Below are 20,736 nucleotides of genomic sequence, written 5' to 3'. Positions count from 1 at the left end.
GGGTCAGGAGGATGGTTTTAAGGGTGGGCTGAACGGGTGGCTGGGTGGACCTGAATGTGTCCGGAAGTGTGTGTGTGTGTGTGTGGCTGTAGGTTTGTGCTGAGACAGTGTGAGGTGCCGATGTGTGGACAAGGTGGGGACTTCATGTCCCCAGGTGGGGGTGTCCTCTGTGAGTGAGGGGGCGGTGGACAATCGGTCTGGGATTCCCCTTCTGCCGCCCCGCCTCCTCTTTGTCCTCGTGCCCCCCTTCTGCATGTGGTGAGTTGGTCCCCTCTTGGGTCAGTGATGACTCTCTGGTTAGAGTCGCCGAAGGCTCTGGTTACGGGGATGGCTGTCCCCGGCTTGTCCTGGTCCTTGGGGGGCCCTGGGAGTAGGGGGCATGCCCAGTGCTGCGGGCGGCTCACCTTCTGGAGGAAAGCTCACTTTCCTCCAGACTTAAATCCCTCAACCCCTCTTCCTCCCCGCTCCCCATCACACACAGGCAGGGTATTGGGAGGTGTGCACGTGGCGCTGGGTGGTGAGAAAGGCCATCAAGGTGGTCTTGATCGCTGCACCCAGCCTCGGCTCACCTCCCAGTTTTAATTACACTTAGACACCAAACACCAAAACACTGACGACTCACATGATTAGGGGGAAGAGCATGCGGTGTATGGTGGGCGGGGCTGCTTAGGTGGTCCCTCTCCCAGCACCGCGTGGCAATTCCCTCAGTTTTAATTGCAACTAATACATACTTCACAATCAGTCATAAGCGGGGGGGAGGCAGGGACGATAGGGTCTTCTCATGCCCCTGCTCTCGGGGCTTTACTGGGGGGGGGTACGGGTGGGGGAAGAGTGCCGTCCATTAGGCCTAAGTCTGGGCTGGCCTGGCTGTAGGAGGGTTGTCGCCGGCCCTGGGGGGGTGCTGGGTCGGCTGCATCTGTGGGGTGGTGGGGGGGACGCTGGGAGTGGTGGGCGGTAATTATGGGGGCCCTGATCGGGGCCATCCTGTCCTCTGCCCCCTCTGAGGTATCTCACATGGGACATGATGGAGGGGTGAGGTGAGGATGTGTGGGAGTGGGTGTATGGGGTTACAGATGGATGGTGGGATGGCTGGGGGGGGGGATTAGGGTTAGGGATATAGGTGGGTAGGGGATAGGGATGTGTGAGGATGAGTAGATGTGTGTGTGGAGGGGTATGTTGGCGCGTGGGTTGTATTGGGGTGTGCCTGTGTTGGAGGAGTGAGGGTATGTGTGTGTGTGTGTGTGTGTGTGTGTAGGGGGGGGGTGTATATGCGGAATGGGATGTGTGAGTGAGGGTGAAGTTTGGAGGGGGGCTATGGGTGGTGGAGGGGTGTTTGGTGGGGCATGTGTGGTTGGGTAGAAGTAGAGGGATGGGGTGGCGGGGTGTGAGCGTGTGTGTGTGTGGGGGGGGGGGGGGTGAGCGTGTGTGGGGGCGGGGGCGATTGGGGTTCGTGTGACTTGGTATGGGTGAGTGAGTAGAGGTGGGGTGGGGTTGTATATGTTATGGATGATGTGCATGGATTGCAGAGGGTTGTGTGGATGGGGGTTGAGAGGGGAGTGCGTGTTTGGGGGGGGGGGGGGGGGGGGGTATGCATGTATATGTGTGAGGGGAGTGCGTGTTGGGGGGGGGGGGCGGGGTATGCATGTATATGTGTGTGTGGTTTGGTGGTGGGGGGGTGGTGTCCTGTACCCGGGGGCGCAGCTGGTGCGCTGGGGTGCGACCTGGCTGCCGCTGGGTGGCGGTCTGGGGATCCTGGTCCTCCGTCTGTGTGGGCTGTGCCCTCTGCCTGCGGGGGCGGGGGGCTGCTCACGGGCTCTTGGGGCCCTGGGGCCTGCGCTCTGTCTGCCCTAGGTGGCCGGTGCCCGGCGGGATCGGCCCTTGCCGGCCTGGGCCTGCTGGGGCCTGTTCCCCCTGACTGCGGGGGACTCTGGTTGGGCACCTCCTTCGCCACCTCCTGGGCAGATGCATGGCTGGCTCTGGAGTGGGGGGGTTGGGATCTGTACCTGGGGGTGACTGTCGGTTACCCGGGTCTCTGGGTTCTCCTGGCCTTCCTCTAGCTGTAGGCGGGCGGGGTCACATTGGCATGATCACTCTTCTCTAAACACGTTCCACTCTGAATGTTCTGCATGAATGTTCTGCATGTGTCACAGTCACTGAGTCATCCAGCAAGTTTATTCACTAACAGCAGGTACCTCTCTTTCTGTCTTTTTGACTTAACTTGCTAGTTTCTGGTCTTCATGATTGTCAACGGTTTTGTTCTCCACGAATCTAGAGTTGGCTTGTGTGGGTGTATATATTTATGTGTGTGGGTGGGTATGTGTGTGTACTTATGTGTATGTGTATGTGTATGTATGTATGTGTATGGATATGTATATATGTATGCATATGTGTGAGTGTATGTGTATGTATGTGAGTATGTATATGTGTATATATGTATATATATATATATATATATATATGTGTGTGTATGTATGTGTATATGTATGTATGTATATCTATCTTTATGTATGCATGTATGTGTACATGTGTGTGTATGCATGTGTATGTATGTGTATATGTATGTATGTATGTATATATGTATATATATAATGTATGTGCGAGTGTATATACATATATATGTAGGTGGGTATGTATGTGCATATACATGTATGCATTGATCTCTTTCTTTTTTTTTTTTTTTGTTTTTTTTTTTTATGTTCTCTTTTCTGTTCTCTTTCTGCCCCTTTCCTGTCCTTTCCGGTCGGGTCCAGTAGCATAAACTCTGTAATACAAGCTATTATCCAAAACAAATTGAAAAATAAAATAAGAATCAAGAAATACAAGGGGATCATTACATCTACAAAAGTTCCCCTTGGCAAAATAAATTTGCTCAGCAGAACACAGCATCCAGAACATCAGTCTGCTTGCTTAAATGCTGGACAAGACAAAAAAAAGAAAAAAAAAAAAAAAAAAAAAAAAACTATACCTCAGTCTTAAAAATTAAAACCTGCAAATTCGTTGGACCTTTCTATTGACATTGATTCCATAAGAAATATTGCCATGCAAATTATTCAAAAGAAATATTAAGAGTAGGTGTGTGAGGGGCTTTAAACGTGTTGGACAAACATGAAGCCACGAGTAGCCGTCTGGCAGACTGTTGCTGCTAACGTATACCAACCAGAAATAAAACACATCACCACTAAGAAAACATAAAAAAGTATTGTTTAACAATCAGTTTGTTACATGTTAGCTGTAAGCTAAACAATATGGACGGCAAGCACACAGGTGTAACACAGGCAAGCTCTTTACTTGCTAGATCGCCATGGTAACAGAAGCTGGAGAAGCTGAGCTGTTTATGATCATATTCCACAAAAAGCGCCATCATTTCCTGATTCTTTTGATATCCCAAGGAGCAAATTAGACTAAAACAACATTTAAATGCCACCAGACAGAAACATGGGATCTGCGCCAATGTCTGACATTCAAACCACATCTAGACTGTTTGTTGTTGACTAAAAGTTGGATTTTCGAATAACTTGCAGGAAAGAAAAGAGCCCTCATACAGCCAGTTTGTCATATATTGCCATTTTAAAAGCTAAATTTCATATCAAAGACACACCAACTGAACAGAAAATGGACTCTTTTGACAGGAACTCTGAACTCAATGATCCTCGGCTGACAAGGGAAGCAGTTTCACTGAAATAGCCTCCAGACTGAGTGTCATGTTGTCATGGGAAGCACGTATACAGCTGCTGCATCAGAATGGGATGTTCAGTTTTTTTATATTTTTTGTCTCACTTTGCCAACTAATCCATACGGCTGGATCGAGCACAGAGGAGAACATTGGCCTGTAGTTGAGAAAATTCAAACAGCAGGAAAATTCTGTGTCATTTGAATAAAGATACTCCAGGTCTGATGTATAAAACTGCACTTTGACTAAAACTGTGCGGATGCATAAGGCGAGATCCTCCATATGCAGCCTTTGAATCAGATTTAGAAAGCTATGCTTACATTTGGTTCTGTTTCATAAAATCTACCCATCATGCATCTGTATTTAGGCATCGAGTTTATGAGGCTGATTGTTAAGGAGTAAATAAAAGGTAAATACTCCCCAAAATTGTGACGTTTGCATATAAAATATAACTTTTACCACAAAGAATAATGAAAGCAACATGATAGAAGCTAGTTTTATTGTAATTTTGTGCTTTTATTTCTGCAGGGATGTATTTTAAAATCTCCAGCCCTGCTCTGGTTTTAACCTTTTCATTTTTTCTTAAAGGTTTTTAACCTTTTTATGCAAGTATTATTTTTTTATGTCACTGTTTTTTCTACTAATGTTCAAGACAAAATGTCCTTTAAGGCACTTTTTGAAATATTATAAATATTTTCCATAATGTTATATGAAAAGTTTTTTTGTTTTTTTTTAACTGCTCACCAGTAAAACCAGCAGCATTATATTCCTTTGTCAAAAACACTATTTTTAAAATCAGAAGCTGAATTTAGAGTTCAAGAGTTCCAGACAAAAACACCAGTAGCTCCACAGCATCCACAGACGGAGCAGGTGCGGGCTCAAATAATGGTTGTTTTTTTTTTTAGTTCTAAATCATTGTTTTAGTTTTGTATCACTTTTATCTGTAAAAGTAGGCCCAAAGCTCAGGAGGAAGAACAGTCATCCTTCAACTGGAAATTTGGGATGTCAATTCCAGTCTTCCCTGACTTTGTGCCAAAGTGCCCTTGAGCAAGATACTGAGCCCCAAGTTGCCCCCCTGATGTGTCTGTTGGGTTAAGTACATAGTATGAGTATGTGTGTGAATGGGTGAAAGTGACATGTATTGTAAAGCACTAAGTGGTCGGCATGACTGCAAAGGCAAGTCTGTTTATTTTAACAGACTGGGAGACATACAATATGTAACCGTCTTGTTCAGAGTGTTTCTACGTTCACAACAGTGACAGGAAAAATTCATCGCGACCCAGGTGAAACTCAGCACCCGGGACAGCAGCAGCGTCGCACATCCCGCTCTTGGTTTGGTTATGATATTGGAGGGACTTCTGCTGTTTTTAACGCAGTACGCGGCAGATGAAGCATCAAGGGGAAAGTCGAGAGATTTATCTCAGATTGACAAATCTTGTCATTAACGACAAAAGTAAAAGACAAGAAAGTGAAAGTTTTTGGTGAAAATCATCATTTGATGTCAGAGCTCAGATTAATTCAGGTTGTGCTTGATCAGTCACTGACACCCTCGCTAATTGGTTGCAGCCATACAGTGATAAAACGAACAATTTCGAATGTTCCGTTTGCACGGCTACGTAAACGAGGGTGAAATTTCACATGCATGAATGTCACCTGTCGCCTGGGTGGAGGCAGCCATTTTCCCCCCCATCACACAGGTTCCATGGGAAATTTGGAGAAGAACTGACGCTGTGTGTCGAGCCCATAACATAAGAAATATTCTGTAGTGACATTTACTTAGTGTCATTGAACATGTCAGAAGTTAGGAGATCACAACTTGCGGATCACAAGAAAAATGACAAGTCTTTCATAGTTATGGGTAGTCTAGCCAACCATTACAGGGAGGCCACCCCAACCAGTCCAACCAGTTATGGGTAGTCTAGCCAACCATTACAGGGAGGCCACCCCAACCAGTCCAACCAGATGGCTGCCCTCCCTGAGCCGGGTTCTGCCAGAGGTTTTCTTCCTGTTAAAGGGAGTTTTTTCCTTCCCACTGTCGCCGTGTGCAGCTCAGGATGGGGGATTGGAACGAAGTCATGACTCGATGTAATCCGTTGGTTTCCATCATAGGATATGTATGAATTGGCTTGAAATGATGTGTATGTTGATTTGTGTATGTAAAGTGTCCTGTGACAACACTGTTGTGAAGTAGTGCTATACAAATAAAGTTGAATTGAATTGAGTCTCATTTCAGATCTGATTGGATGGAAGTTAAGAAAGGCGGTTCTGTTCATGTTTTCATTTATGTGTGCAAGGAGAGGACAGAAGGTGCGTTTCCATTACACCCAGAATTGTGCAAAAACTAAATATTGCAATTAAAAACCACAAATGGAAACACCTATTTTTTTTTTTTTTAAAGTCTCAAATGTCACTAAAAAGTGTTCATTCTCTCGTGAGGTGGTTTTTCCAGACGTTTTGATACAGAAACATGTTGCAAAGGTGTAATGGAAACACTTTTTTTCGTATTTATGTGTCCCTGGACGTGACAAGAGGGGTTGTGACCAATTCAGTTTCAGTAAAGATGGCGTGGTGTGGAACAAATGTAACAAAAGCTGTGAAAAGCCGGAACAAATTCTCTGCAGCAAGTAGAAAACCCCAAAATAACATTATGTGGCTACCTGCACATGCTGCAAATTTTGTAAAATCTTGTGAGAGGAATGGGATTTCACGAGAATTGAGGCTAATGCACTAAACGTATCAATGGAAACTGCAATTGTTGTTTGTTACATATATTGCTTTTGTTTTTAAAAAAAAAAAATTTAAGGAAACGCAGCTCGAGAGGCGGCTTGAAGTGGAACAAAGCAATTCTTAGTGGCTGATTGGGTTCGATTTAGGCCCATATCAGTAAATGACCAACACTGGAGCATTAGCATATTTTATCTTCATTAGCTTTACATATACCATGATTATTAATCATTTGCTTGATTTGTGTTTTTTTTTTTTTTTTTTTTTTTGTTGAAATACTAAAAGGGAAACAAATTTATTCGAAAAACGACCCTGCAGGGGTGAAAAAGAAGAGATTGGATCATAAATGAGAGGAAATAGCCATCAGCTCACACAAAGAAAGCATCAAGCTAATCATGGAGGGCCAGCAATTTCTGTTTTATCTGCAACGGCTGAATACACAGGCTGTACGGTATACCTGCTCACATAGAAACGACCTGGAGGGGGGGGTAGAAATGGATCATTTTATGCTGGCAATTTTATACAAACAGCCTTTGGGAGCCATTCGCAGGGTATGACCCAATTTGATTCGATAAAATCTAAGCTAGCGCTAACTGCTTGCTAATATCTTCTACTGGTAAAATTCTCATGTTTCAGCTATTTATAGCCCTCATAATTAGGTCAGAGTAGGTTATTATAAAAAATGAACATGAACAGAAAATTCTTTGACATGATTAAACTTAAAGAAATAGTTTTACTTCATTTTGGGTTATTGTCGCCTCCTTTTCTTTCACACCTCATGTCAGCATGAAACTGCCTTATAAACACATCTGTACATGTAGTCTGATGAATCCAGTGTTCTCATTTTCATACCTCTTCAAGAGAAAGGGTAAATGTACGGAAGCTGAAAGCAGCCATGCTCACTTTTATTTTTAAACAGCTGGAAAAAAAATAACCCGTTCTGGGTTATTTGGTGTGTTGTGTGTCAGAACAGGGACACATGGAAACCCTGCAGGACAGCGGCCCTCGAGGACGACTTTGGACACCCCTGCTGCAGCTGACGGAGCTCTGTGGGATTGTTTCTGTTCAAGAGGGGTGCAGGGTGGTGGAGAGAGGCCCGGTCCTCCAACATGTATGAGAGTGATTGTCTTCTTCTCTTCCAACACCTCAGATGGTGGGAACAAGTGGCATCCCACAGATCCATTCTGTACTGGGACGCATCAGTGCAGACACGCCAGCAACAGACGCAAGCTGACGTCAGATCGAGGAACATTCATCTGATTAATACATCCAATAACACAAAGGCTGACTGACAAAATGCAATTTCAGTCATTCACAACATGTGGTCCTGGGGGTCTATTTTGACCAAAGAAATCAGGGTGTGACCCCCCCCCCCCCCCCCCCCCCCCACACACACACACACACACACACCTCCCAATCATCTTATGAATATCTGATAAGCTGAAAACTAACTAGTTTTCTCAAGATAAGAAAAAAAAAAAAAAAAAAAAGAATAGTCCTTGTTGTTACCTGCTTCCAGATAAATATTGTATTTTATTTGTATGAATTGTGCTGTTTAATCCCTTATCCATATACCTGAAACAATACCTGATCTGGCAACAAAAACAATTAAAACCCAAAAAAAGCAGCCCTGTGAGAATGGGTTATTATCTGGCACTACTGGATCCTTTTCCTGTTGCTATAGGGAACCAGTAACGTCAGCCAGATGCTAAAAGCTGATTACCGGAAGTGTTTTTTACTCCAGCATGTGTGGAAATACCTTTTGGCCACACAATGTGCATTTTTAGACTGACGAAGTGGAAACGAGACGAGCTTTCAGCAGAGACATACATAGTAAATGTGACTACAAGCCATTTGAGTGAAAGATCCCTCTCCTCTAAACTGACTTCAGTCGCTGTGAGAGTCCAGCAGAGATGATTTCATTCTCTGCCTCCAAAGTGTGGAAGACATTTGTCACCTTTTTTCCACAGCGACATGGCAATTGGAGAGTACAAAATGAGAGAACAGACCACGGCTCCAGGAAATTGAAGTGATAATGCTCGCTCTGGGAAAGTTCGGGAAAGGGGGGTCCAATCCCCAGCAGAAGACGCTCCATCAGCATCAGTCTGAACAGCATGTGTGATTCAGACCACAGACCATCGCTGTTTGCAGCAGACGACTTTCAGTGTATTTTTACCCTTTTTACAAATAGTTGCTGAGGAAACTGTATTAAACTGAATCTTTAATAAAAACGTAAGATGATAGAAAAAAGCAGGAAAACAGTGTGAGCTCCCTGGTGAGACAAGAAAGTAAGAACAGTAAGCCAACTCATCAGATCCCATCGGGATGGATGCTGATTTTCCTTCAGAGCTGCCTTCATTCCTGATGTCAGATCCAGAGATTGTGCTTTATGTTGACATGAAGCATCATGTCAACTCCACCTCATCATGATGAGAATCTCCCGTTCCACCACGTCCCAAAGCTGCTCTGTTGGATGTAGATCTGGTGACTGTGGAGGCCGTTGGAGGACAGTGAACTCATCGTCATGGTGGAGATGATGTGAGCTTTGTGACATGGTGCATCATCCTGCTGGAAGTTTCCATCAGAAGATGCTACACTGTGCTCAGAAAGGGATGGACATGGTCAGCAGCAGGACTCAGGTAGGCTGTGCTGGTTAAACCATGTCATGTTGGTACAACGCTCGTTACGGACTTCACGAGACGCAGGGACTTGGTTCTTGTTCTCAAAGAACAAGAAAACAATAAAAACATTCATTTTGGTCTCACCAATGAGAATATTTCTGTGTTTTTGTCTCAGTTTCTCATATTAAAAAAATATTCACTGTTTCTGACTAACCTGAAAAAATGTATTTTTCTTCTTCTGCTGCTTTACAGATCTTGAAAAAATCTCCATTTATTCAAGTCTGACGGTTGAAAACCTTGAGTTAAACTTTTAAGAACCTCAGATTTACATCCTATGAAAAAAATCTGTTTCCTTAACTTTCAACGTGATTCAAAGAAGTCGAACAAGACTTCTTTTTGTAGTTCTCACAATGTAAATATTGGATTAGATTTAACCGTGAAAAATTCAACCGCAGCCTTGAACGTCAAGAAACTCAAGCGACTCACTGATGCTTTGTCATCAAGACATTTTCTTTCAACCATGTTTCCATAAAGCTGTGATATTTAGGTGACAGCTAGAGTTTGTTTTTGTCTGCTTATTGTCCAAATACGTGGCTGTTTAACTGTAATTCAGCCATTTTAATTGTGAAATATGTTTCATTTCCAGCTTTATGAGATTATTTTTTTATTCTACTTTTGCATTTTAGATTATTTCTAGTTTTATTTTTGTTTTTTATTGTGTTATTTTAGTGCTTTAGTCTCAAAATTTCATTCAGGATCGATACAGTGTTCACCCATCCTAAAAGAATAGATAAAGAAATATACAAATAAATAAACATGACAAATTGAACAGAAGGTCACATCTCCCCGGATCGGATCGATTTCCTTCAGTCTGCCTTCAACAACGTACTGGGTTTAATGGTTGTTGTCCAAATTTTTACATAAAGTTTCAACATCTTGCTTTATCAAGAACAAGAGAACAAATTTTTCTCCACACTCGTAAAAAAAGTGTCTTTTTCTTTTTTCTCTTCAGTTTGGTGAGAAACGTCTGACTGTCTGGGTGTCTATCCCTGTTTTTTTTTTTTTTTTTTTTTTAAAAGTCTGTGACAAGGGGAAGTAGAACATGGTAACCCAGACTTTTACAGTTTGGGGCAGAGGACGCGGCTCTCTGCTCAGCTGCATTCAGCACAAACTGCTTATCCATTCATGCATTCTGCCTTCTGATGCTGATTTTAACTGTTTCTTTTTTAGAGAAAATACTGAACATTTTATTTTAAGAATTCAAGAGGCTGTCGCTTTGCAGGAGTTCATTCAATCCATTTCACTTCAGATTTATTTGTACAGCGCCACTTCACAACAATGCCATCTCAGGACACTTTACAGACACATTCATTCAAGCCAGATCATAACAAACAGCCTGGTTTAGGAAAACCAACAGATTGCATTTAATCTTGACTTGGGTCAAGATTAAATGTTTGTGATGGAAATTTATTCTTCTCTTTTGGGTCCAGAACAAGACTCCACTTCCAACATTGTCATTTTGTTGTCTAATTGCATGACTTAGCTGTCAATCATGTAAATACAACTGATCGTATCACTTTAGCCGCCATGATGAAGTGTCCGCCAGAACCTCCAATCAGATCGATTAAAGTCGGACAGATGAAATATTTGTCAGTGGAAACGTGGCGACTGTTACACGGAGAAAAAGTATTTTGAGTCATATAAAAGTATAGCACTACTTTTACCTAGGTTTTTTTAAACTAAATCTACATATTAGGGATGGGCGTATGTTCGATACACACCATGTTTTATTTTATTCATCATTTTACTTCTTACATTTATCATTATTCCATTTCATAAACATGAACAATCTTACCTAAATATGAGTTTGATTATTTTGTTTTAAAAAGGTTTATTAGATCTTGTTTTTATATGATTTACCAATCAGTATTTAATATTATATTGATGTTCTGTTTTATGTAAATTCAGTATTGCCCTTGCATTAAAGGCTGCATACTGTAAAATCATGATTCTCCTTTAAAAGGAGCAGAAGCATAAAAGTTAATATTGGCATCAAGGTAAACGCAGCATAAACTTGTGGTATCGTATCGACAGGATAAATCTGGTACCAACCATCCCGCCCTCATACACCTAACACAGCTGGATAAAACAGAAAAAAATCTGCATGAACATTAAAAGTCAACGACTTTAACGTTGTTCCGTGTCCCATATCTGCTCTTATTTTTATGAAAATCCATCTTTAACTTTCTGTAATCCTTTAACCTGACAACTTGGATCCTCTACATTCTGCACAATATAGACAGAAGTGTCACATCATCATGGAGGCCGTGCCGGAAAAAAATCAATCTCACCCATGAACAACAAGATTTACATATGAGACGGAGTAAAAGTTGCAGGAAAACCAATAATAACTAACCAGTAATGGATGACTGAATACCAGCCTACAAGCCACTGTGGTTCCTCCTGATGACCAGGCAGATCCATGTCAACCACAAACAAAGTGAGAAAAGTACCACCATCTTCTACATCTCCCTGCATGTTGGCCGCTGCGGCTGATGGAGAGAATGGTGACATGAGAGTAAAAACATAACACCAGCGAATCTGGGACACCATACTGGGCCACTTAGCAAGCGAGTCAATCCCTGGAGCAGGGATCTGGAGACCGACCGGATAAAAGTAGGAGGAACACTGCTGCACGCCTGAATTATCTTTGGACAAAAAGCTTGAGTCGGCCACAGAAGATAATTTACATCTCAGATTGGAGCCAATGCTAAGTAGGCTGATGTGACTGCAGCACCAGGAGGAGACGAAGAACTCAGATGGAACTCAGTTGCATTTCATTTGCAATATATCTTTTCTTATATTTCCCCTGAAGACAAAGCTTCTGTTCAGCAGATGTCAACCAAAAGGAGGCTGTTTCAGATGCAAGCGAGCAAAATTATTTCTTTTTTCATGCACCACTGTTATAACTTACTGAGACACTGCATGAGCAACACAAGGAGCCTTTAAATGTGCTTTACTGACATGCAAAGATGCAGGGACGAGTCTCCTACCGTGGTTCGACGCCTTGGTGTGAACAGGCGTGTAATGATTCTTCAAGGTTCTGACCGGCGTCTCGTCTTTGGGGGACCCATCGATTGCTGCGATGTCTTCATGTTCATACTGAGATATGGGAACTGGTCCTTGTTGCCTCAGAATGTCCGCCAGAGCTCTGGAAGGGAATCACAGGCGTGAACAGAAAATTAAACCTCTTTTACGACTCAGAAGTTGCCCGAACGGTTTGACGCAAAAGCTGGAGAGTGACATTTCTAAATGTTTGTGCCAGTTAAAGTGTCAAGCAAGATAAATGTATTTTACCCTCTTTTTATACCGTTAAAAGAAAAAAAAAAGGGATGATCTAACTGTGTCAGTGTCGACCTAACATAACCACACAGTCAACTTTTCCATAACTCTGTGACTTTGGAAGGTATTCGGTGTATTAATAGCATTTCCCTTCCAGGGCGAGAAGACTTTAGCCGTTTCTTCTTCACAGACGCAGGCGACCTGATTTTGGATTGTCCCAGTTGCTTCGTCGTGTGCAGCAGGAGCAGAACCGGCTTTATACGTCTTAATAAGACAAGAGGACAAGTTCTCCAGGAAGAAAAAAAAAAGCTGCTCCTGATCGATGCTGCGGAACACGGAAACTGCAGGGGGTCCGGCTTGTGACAGGCTCCTGCAGCTTCCATGTCTGTGATGCTCACAGATGCTGAACTTAATAAATCTAAAAGGTGCTTTAGAAAGAAAAAGAGTAAAAGGGTGATGGACACAGAGGAGTTTGGGTTGCATCCATTGTTTACGGAGCAGTTCTGTTATTTGGGAATCTTTTAGAAGCGTTTCTGGACGGAAAACAGCCGTGATGACTGGAAGAAGCTTCCAAGAGGCACGAAACACATCTCACAGCTGCATTTATCTTTGTTCAAAATGAGGGAGGTATTTTTTGCTGATTTTTAGCAGCATACATGCATGTGCGCATTATATTATTACGTAGTGTGTGTTTTTAAATGAATACTTTGATGTGTGAAGGCTTTATTTAACATGCAGAAAATGTTTTTGTTTGCTGGCTACATAAAAAGTGGTTTATAAATAAAGTTTTCTTTGATTTGCGATGCATCTCCGCCATGCATGACCAGAGTTGTTGCACAGTTTAACTACATTAGATTTTCCGGCTCTTGTGATTTCATTAGAGCCATTAAAACTCCATTACCACAGTTTGTACGAACTAAAATAACAATTAGACATTAATATTATTATTACTACATTCAACACTGGATCAGCCAGTAAATGGATGGATAGTTCAATTATATTGACTGTGCCTTACAGTATGTGATATAAAAGTGTGAAATAATCTTTGAGGAGAACTCACTATGGTTGTGATTTATTCAGCCAAAGTCTTAAGGTCCATTTCTTTTCAACACAGATGGACAGGCAGTTTCACCCATTTTCTGTCAGTTGTGCACATAATTTGGCCCATTTACAAGCGCAGGTATTTTTTACTTGATGCAAGATACTGGAAGTCATGGGGGCAGTGTTGTAGAAGAGGACCAGGAAGAAGAGGACACAAACGCCAAATAAAAAGCACCTGAAGAAGAAGAAGCGGAGAGCAGTAAACAAAAATCTTTGTGGTTTTCTTCTTCTTCTGCTGTTTTGGGATGGTTGTAAAGAACGTTATAGCGGTGCATTACCAAAACCAACCAGTGTCAAAACGAAGAAGTGAACTCTGAACTCAGCACTGCCCCCTAGTGGATGAACTGATTTAACAACCATGGCAACGTAAGATGCATGGAAGTATGAACGGCAACGGATGAAACAAACGTCCCCATTTAAGGGAGCGGAAATAAATTGCTACTGGTTACCAGTAAAAACAGTGTTTTGACCCCAAATTCAGCCTCGGCCCACGAATCCAGCCGTTTCAACGGTGTCTTCAGTGATCTCTACTGAGACCAGGCTGCTTCTGTTGCTAAACCATAAAATCTTCACGAGCAGTGTCTGTCCACGCCCACTCCACGCTCCTCTCAGGGGGAGGAAACGGCGGTGTGTTTTTAGAGGGTGGGCTCAGCGAGCTAGGGGAAAGGTCGGTGGCTGTGTCCACAACCAGGGGGAAGTGGTTATTTAAGGTTACATTCACTACAAAGTGGAGCAAGTGGGAGAGGTGACAGGCATTTCTCATTTTTCTCAGCTTATGTGGAACCTATGACTGTTAGAAAACCTTTAGAAAGTGAATTTTACATAGTATTGAACCTTTCAGGCCAACTAGCTCCAATAAAAACAGACTAGTCAGCCAGAAGCCATAATCCAGCATGACTCGGCAAAGTCATGAAAGCTGAACCAAATACTAGAATCAAACTGGTTTTCTGTGGTGAATGATGGGCTGGAGGACCCATACAGCACACAATCAAATGCAGAAAGGGAAAGTTTAGTTCATATGTACAGATTCAGACTGAAAAGCAAATACTGGGAGCGGGAAGAGCGAAGAGTCCGACCAACACATCAACAATCAATAATCCAGGAAATAAACAACAAATACGACAAAAACCACCAAGAAACACAGAGAATAAACTTACTGGCAAAAGGCAGGAAAGGCAGCTGCTGTGGAGCATGAAGCAGATAAACCAGAGTGTCTGTCCATGGTGACACATTACAGGTGTGTGCAATCAACAAAACAAAGCAGGTTAGGCGGACACAGGAAATACATAATCATGTGCTCTGAGTGCGTGTGTATGATAATGAGGTGAGGGTTTTTGTCTGTGTATGTATCTAATATATATATATGCATATATATATATATATATATATGCATATATATATATATATATATATATATATATATATATATATATATATATATATATATATGCATATATATATATATATATATATATTTATACATACAATACATATATTTATACATACAATACATACAATTGCCTCTCGGTTTGCTCTGTACATGCTGATCGATAGCACCTGTTCAAATCGCAGGCTTGGGCTCTCACTCACATTTCTTCTGATTTGCTGAAGGTCAGCCTCCAAACAGAAAAGGTCTGCCAGCAGCTCAGGATTCTGCTCACATTCCTGCCTCAGTCTCTGAGGTGTGAGTCGAAATCACTTTACAGAAGCACCGGAAATTACCAGAGACGCCCCCCACTTCTTCAGGAGCGGGCCCTTTGTCAAACATACAGCTAATCCCATGTTCCACCGCTTCCGGTTGGTCGCGGCTGTCAGCGCCTCTGTGGCCGGCTCCAGCAGCCTTCTTTACAGCAGCGAAAACAAACAAATCATAAAGGTGTGGCGACGCTACTGACGAGCCCCCTTTCACTCCGCCCCCTATAAAGTCTCAGGACCACTGCAGTTGCAGCCTTAAGTAGATTCAGTTAAAAGGGCGACGTCTGCTTTACCAGCTGCTCATCTCTCACACACTAAAAAGCAAAAACATTGCTGCGCCACGATGATTTGTTGGCCTTCAAAGTAAATATTGGAGAAGAAAATCTCATGAGTCCATATGGATATTAAAAGCTGAATGCGCCAGCTTTTAAGAACACATATACTGGCATCGCTGATGGACTGAAAGGGCCCCTTTGTGGCGCCGTCAGTCTTTGGATTTGAACATTTTCTGGCTGCTTCTCAGAGAAAGAAGGCTGAGTAATCCCCTTGACATTTTCAAAGCAGCAGGATGCAAAGTTTCATGACTGCAGAATAACAATGCTTAATTATTCTCTTATCATTAAGTCAACTTCTGGGCTCTGGCTGGGAACCAAAACACCCTCCTCTGCTTTGCCCAAAACGGACAGGATAATAGTCGTTGATTCAAATGACGCATGAACAAAAGCCGTGACTAATGCATGGTCTTATTCGTTTTAAACCAGTGAAGGAAAAAGTGACAGTTTCAGTCAGATCAAACCCCAATTAAACACCCATTTATCCCTTCAGGTTCCATCTGAACAATGACTGACACGCCAAAGAAGCAGCGGCGGCGTGGCGTGTGAGATCTAAGATTATCTACATACGTGTGCGCTGTCAATCAAACAGCCTGTGGTGGATTATATCACCGGATCTACATGTAATGTTTGATCCTTCGTCTTTTACACTGATTTCAAACTAAGTCCTTTTTGTTTTGCTTCTTTGGTAATTTAAGGATTTAGTGGCATCTGCTAATGACTCTGCAGCACTTTTGCAGTCATGTCGACCACTCAAAGAGCTTTACTCCACACACCTGGTTCACATCTGAGGGTTCTGTTCCTTGGCATCCGGTCAGGGAAAGCCTGAAATCAGCTGCTCTTCCTTCTGAGCTGCAACCTGATGAACGTCTGTGTCCAGAAGAAGACCCCCTCTAAGCTGCGTTTAGTTGATTCGTCATGGTTTATTGTTTCTGATGTGCCACTAAAGACGCACCACAGAACGGTGGCAGATTTTCTCAATGATGCTTCCTGACGTTGGTTTTTCCGCCTCCATCTTGCATCTTACCCGTACTGTGAGCGCTCTGCAGCCAGTAAAAGTCTTATCTGGCCTCTTTCTCATCTCCACTATTACCTCTCTTCGTTCGATGATGTCCTCTTTTAATCCCGCGCTGAATTAGCTTCAGTGTGTTTTCAAAATGCCTGATGCGTTGCTATGGAAGTGCTAGCTTGTGGCACAGTGCAAAACATGTGTCCTGGAAGAAAAAGCTGTATGGCGGTTTCCCAGCATGCTCAGCTGCAGAAACGTACATTGTAGATATCATTGAGAAAGGAAAACAGAGTCCCTAAAGGACATCGCTGCGTTTCCATGACAGGTAACATTTCAGTAAAGTACCACTGTGCAGGTGCTTCCACTGAATGGTGTTCAGCACATAAGCTACAATTCTTATATGTTCTCGTCTGCTGGACAAGATTTTATGAGCATTGCAGCTGATGCGAGGTTGCTAGGTAACCAGGTTACTAAGTAGCCGAGTTGCCAGGTAGCCAGGCTGCAAGAAGATAGCCAGATTTCCAGGCTGAGTTGCCAGCAAGTCAGGTTGTAAAGTTGCCTGGTTGCCAGGTTGTAAAGTTGTCTGGTAGCCGGGTTGCCAGGTAACCAGGTTACTAAGTAACCGGGTTACAAGGTAGCCGGGTTGCCAAGTAGCGGGGTTGCCAGATTGCCAGGTTACAAGGTAGCAAAGTTGCTGGGTTGCCTGGTAGCCGTGTTGCCAGGTGGTCAGGTTGCTAGGTAACCAGGTTACTAAGTAGCTGGGTTGCCAGGTAGCCAGGTTGCTGGGTAACTAGGTTCCCAAGTAGCCGGGTTGCCAGGTCATATTGTTTCAGGATTGAGGATTTGCCACAACTCTTTTAAGCCTTGCTCCCTCATTTCTTTTTGAATTCATTGTAAAACTCCACATTTCACTGCTATCGAGGATGATGGTGATATTTTCTCCTTAATTTTTTGTAAAAAATTATTTCCATCCATCCATGGACAGGAACAGAGCTGCAGGTTTTGTGCAGTGTGAGGGTTAATGGAAACCAAGCTCCTGTCATGTGGAAGGATCTTGACCTGATTTTAATATAAATCTAAAGTCTTTTTATTCTTTATTTGGCTTCATCCTGAGTTTCCTCCATTTGCATCCTATAACGTCACCACTCACCAGATGAGGTCTCGTCTGGGTTTCGTAACATGGTAGCAGCATGGTGGTACACGTAGAGCTTGTAGATATAAACGGTTGTCTCTGTGGTCATGAATATAAAATCATTTCCTATTTTCCATTTTGCATTTCAACACCAGTGAAACCAGCTTAGCAGATCACATTGCATAGAAACATAATGACATTTTATCCTTGATATGCAATGCCTGACTTCTTTTTGGGGAGGGCTTTCAATAGGTAGTAATATGTAACTGATGCAATCTCTCCAGAGGTTTCAAGTTAGTTTATATAACGACATGGAAACCCTGAAGCATGTGGGTCAGATGGATCTGACAGACAGGCTGGGAGAACAGAGTCTGAATCCTTCTGGAAGCTTGTTTTCTTCTCTTCACATAGTAAGACTTAAAAACAACTGACAGCTTTCCTGTCCCTCATAACCCAACTGGCTTGTTGCTGAGGAACCAACATATGCATGTATTTGGACTAATGATGCTGTGTGTAGTCCCTTTGTTGAGAAAATGGTTTTACTGGGACTTTTCATCAAACACAAAAATCCAATAAAAATGGATGAAAACATGAGGATTGGAAGCAAAAGGATGAGTGGGAAGATGCACCAAAGGTCTTGTGATTTTGTCATGTGATCTGTGCTGTTTGTTGCTGCCTTTTATGCTTCTTTGTACCATCTGTAATGCTTGTAATGTTTTATGTAAAGCACTTTGAATTGTACATGAAATGTGCTGCACAAACGCGCCTCTCTTTATGCATGACGATTTGATCTCTGATCACATAGAAAGGCATTAACAACAAACAGTCACACAGTTCAATGATTGGTTAATGAAATTCCAATAAAGGAGTTGATTTATTGCCAATAAACAGCCAGTAAAACCCTTCACCTCATGATGCTGCAGATTACTTGAAAATAAAAGCTTTACTTGGTCTGGGTTACACTTACATCTTTCATAAAGACATATAAGTTTGTATTTCTTCCTCTGTGTGTTTCCTCCACTCACCACAGAAAACCCCAAAGTCAAACCCAAAACATGGTCTCAGCTTCCTCCTGTGCAATCAGGTCCAAACAGTTCAAATATGAGAAAGTTTGTTTCTTTCTCTAAATCATTCTGAGCTACAATGAGACTGGAGATACCAGTCAAAAGTTTGGACACACAAAATTCACATGGGACACACATTAAATCCAATATGAAAGTATGCTGTACATTGTACAATGTACTGGCAACCTGGCTTAAGCTGTGATTCTCAATTTTGGCCCTATTATGTTATATATATATATATATATATATATATATATATATATATATATATATATATATATATATATATATATATGAAGCTTGTGCCTTCCTTGACAGAAACATTCTTCCTTTTCTCTAACAAATGAAGTCAAAGCGATGAATCTTTGTCAGAGGTGAGCCTGTAGAGCTGCATACAGCTAACCATATAGCTCGTCTGTTAGATGTTCGATTTCTGCCGCTTTCTTCTCCATTGTTAGGGTTAGGTGGGACTCATTTGGTGAATAGTGATGCCATATATTTAATAGCAAGTGATTCCACTTCAGGCTAACCTGTAACTTCCAAGCTACAGTTGTCAATTACATCTACTAAACCTAAGAAATAATAATAAAAAAGAAGCTTGATAAGAGTTTAAACCTCAGAAACTCAAGGCTGCTAATCCAAAAACCATACCATTCAGAGCCATGTAGAATTTAAGGCTGCAGGTTTAGCATATCTGCATTTAAAACCCACATGACACACTTTTCACACGTGCTTTTTCAAATCTTGGTCGTACAACTCACCCAATTCAAATAAGGACACGCTCACCGTCAAGCTCTGCAGGAGAACAGAAGTCAAGTGGAGCAGGGAAACATCTACAACACTTAGCTCTGATGTGTGTTTACGTTGCTTTGCAGCAGCTCAGTGGCCACTATCCTGTTGCAGGGGATTTACAAAATAGGTCTTTGTAGGAGAGACCACTCCCATTAGGATGATCTCTCAGAGCTTCTCTGTGACATTTGCTTTATTCCCTGGAGCTTCAGCAGACATGAAACACCCCCCATACGCCTTCTAACAACTGACACAAAAAGGATTGTTATGACACATAAAAAGGTCACGAGCTGGAGTGAAGTCATGATATACTGGCTGTAAGTTAGGCAGGGTGCAGATCTGGTGATTCACTGTGGCATCAGCTGAGTGGATGGGAAGGGGATGCAGGGGTGGGGGTGGGGGTGGGGGTTTCTGAATGAAACTCCTGAACTAAAATGAAGCAAAGTTAAACATTTATTTTCTCAGAAGAAGTTGTAAAAAAGGATTACCTGTGCACATTCATCTCCTGCGGAGGCTTTGTGGCTTTATCATAAGCAACTTTAGCAGAAATCCCAATGGCGATGATGAGCGCGATGACCCCGCAGGTGATGTACACCGTGGTGTTGGTCTGGTCCAGCTCGGGGTCGTACGTGTCCCCAGTCGGCGCCGGGGAGGGCGGCTGGGTTTTGATCCAGTCCGGGGTGTTGTAGTTGGTGCAGCTCTTCTGCTCCAGCCGCTTCCCCCGGTCCGCGCAGCAGAAGCGCAGGAAGCAGCTGCCGCAGCAGAAGCGGTGGTCCGTGTTGTTGCACGCGAACTCTTTGTCGTACTGTCCGCTCACGTCGTAGTAGCCCATGCAGGTGTCGTGCTGGCCCACCACCGGAGCCTGAACCTGCGTAAACTTCCCCGGCACGGCCGGGGGAACCGAGGTGGTGCTGCCGTTGACCTCCTTCACCTTTGGGGTCCTCCGCGGCGGGACTTTGCTCTTTTTGCTGCTGGTGGCGGCGCACAGGACATTCAGCGGGTCGAGGTAAATCAAAAGAAGCAGGAGGTGCTTTATCCCCATCATTTGAGGACGCGCTGGTGTCCGCTTGCTGGGCCCCACTCTCATCTGGTTTTCCTTCTTCTGGTGGTCCCTCTCCCACTTCTTACCGAGTGGAGCCCATCGCGGGGTTCTTCAGCGCAGCTTCTCCCGCCTGTGCCAAGCTTTCTTTCACGGACTTGGACTGGCTGGTTGTGTTTTCAGCAGACACAAAATACATCTTCAGATGCAAACGCAGA

General features: G+C 43.1%; 1 protein-coding gene across 1 annotated transcript in view; it reads right to left on the bottom strand.

Annotated features, from left to right (window-relative positions):
- LOC306766004 (shisa family member 6) overlaps nucleotides 1-20,524 on the bottom strand; it is a gene marked incomplete at both ends in the record, with an annotated part of 106,624 nt that extends 86,100 nt beyond the window's left edge. The window contains 2 exons of the mRNA XM_079253578.1: nucleotides 12,069-12,226; nucleotides 19,968-20,524. Coding sequence (XP_079109704.1) covers nucleotides 12,069-12,226; nucleotides 19,968-20,524 — 715 coding nt within the window. The remainder of the gene's footprint in view (nucleotides 1-12,068; nucleotides 12,227-19,967) is intronic.
- Nucleotides 20,525-20,736: the final 212 nt, after the last annotated feature.

This window comes from Telmatherina bonti, assembly GCF_933228915.1.
Source record: "Telmatherina bonti genome assembly, chromosome: 14".
NCBI classification, from domain to species: Eukaryota; Metazoa; Chordata; class Actinopteri; order Atheriniformes; family Telmatherinidae; genus Telmatherina; species Telmatherina bonti.
Note: the sequence above shows the minus strand (reverse complement) of the source record. Positions and strands in the feature narration are given on the sequence as shown.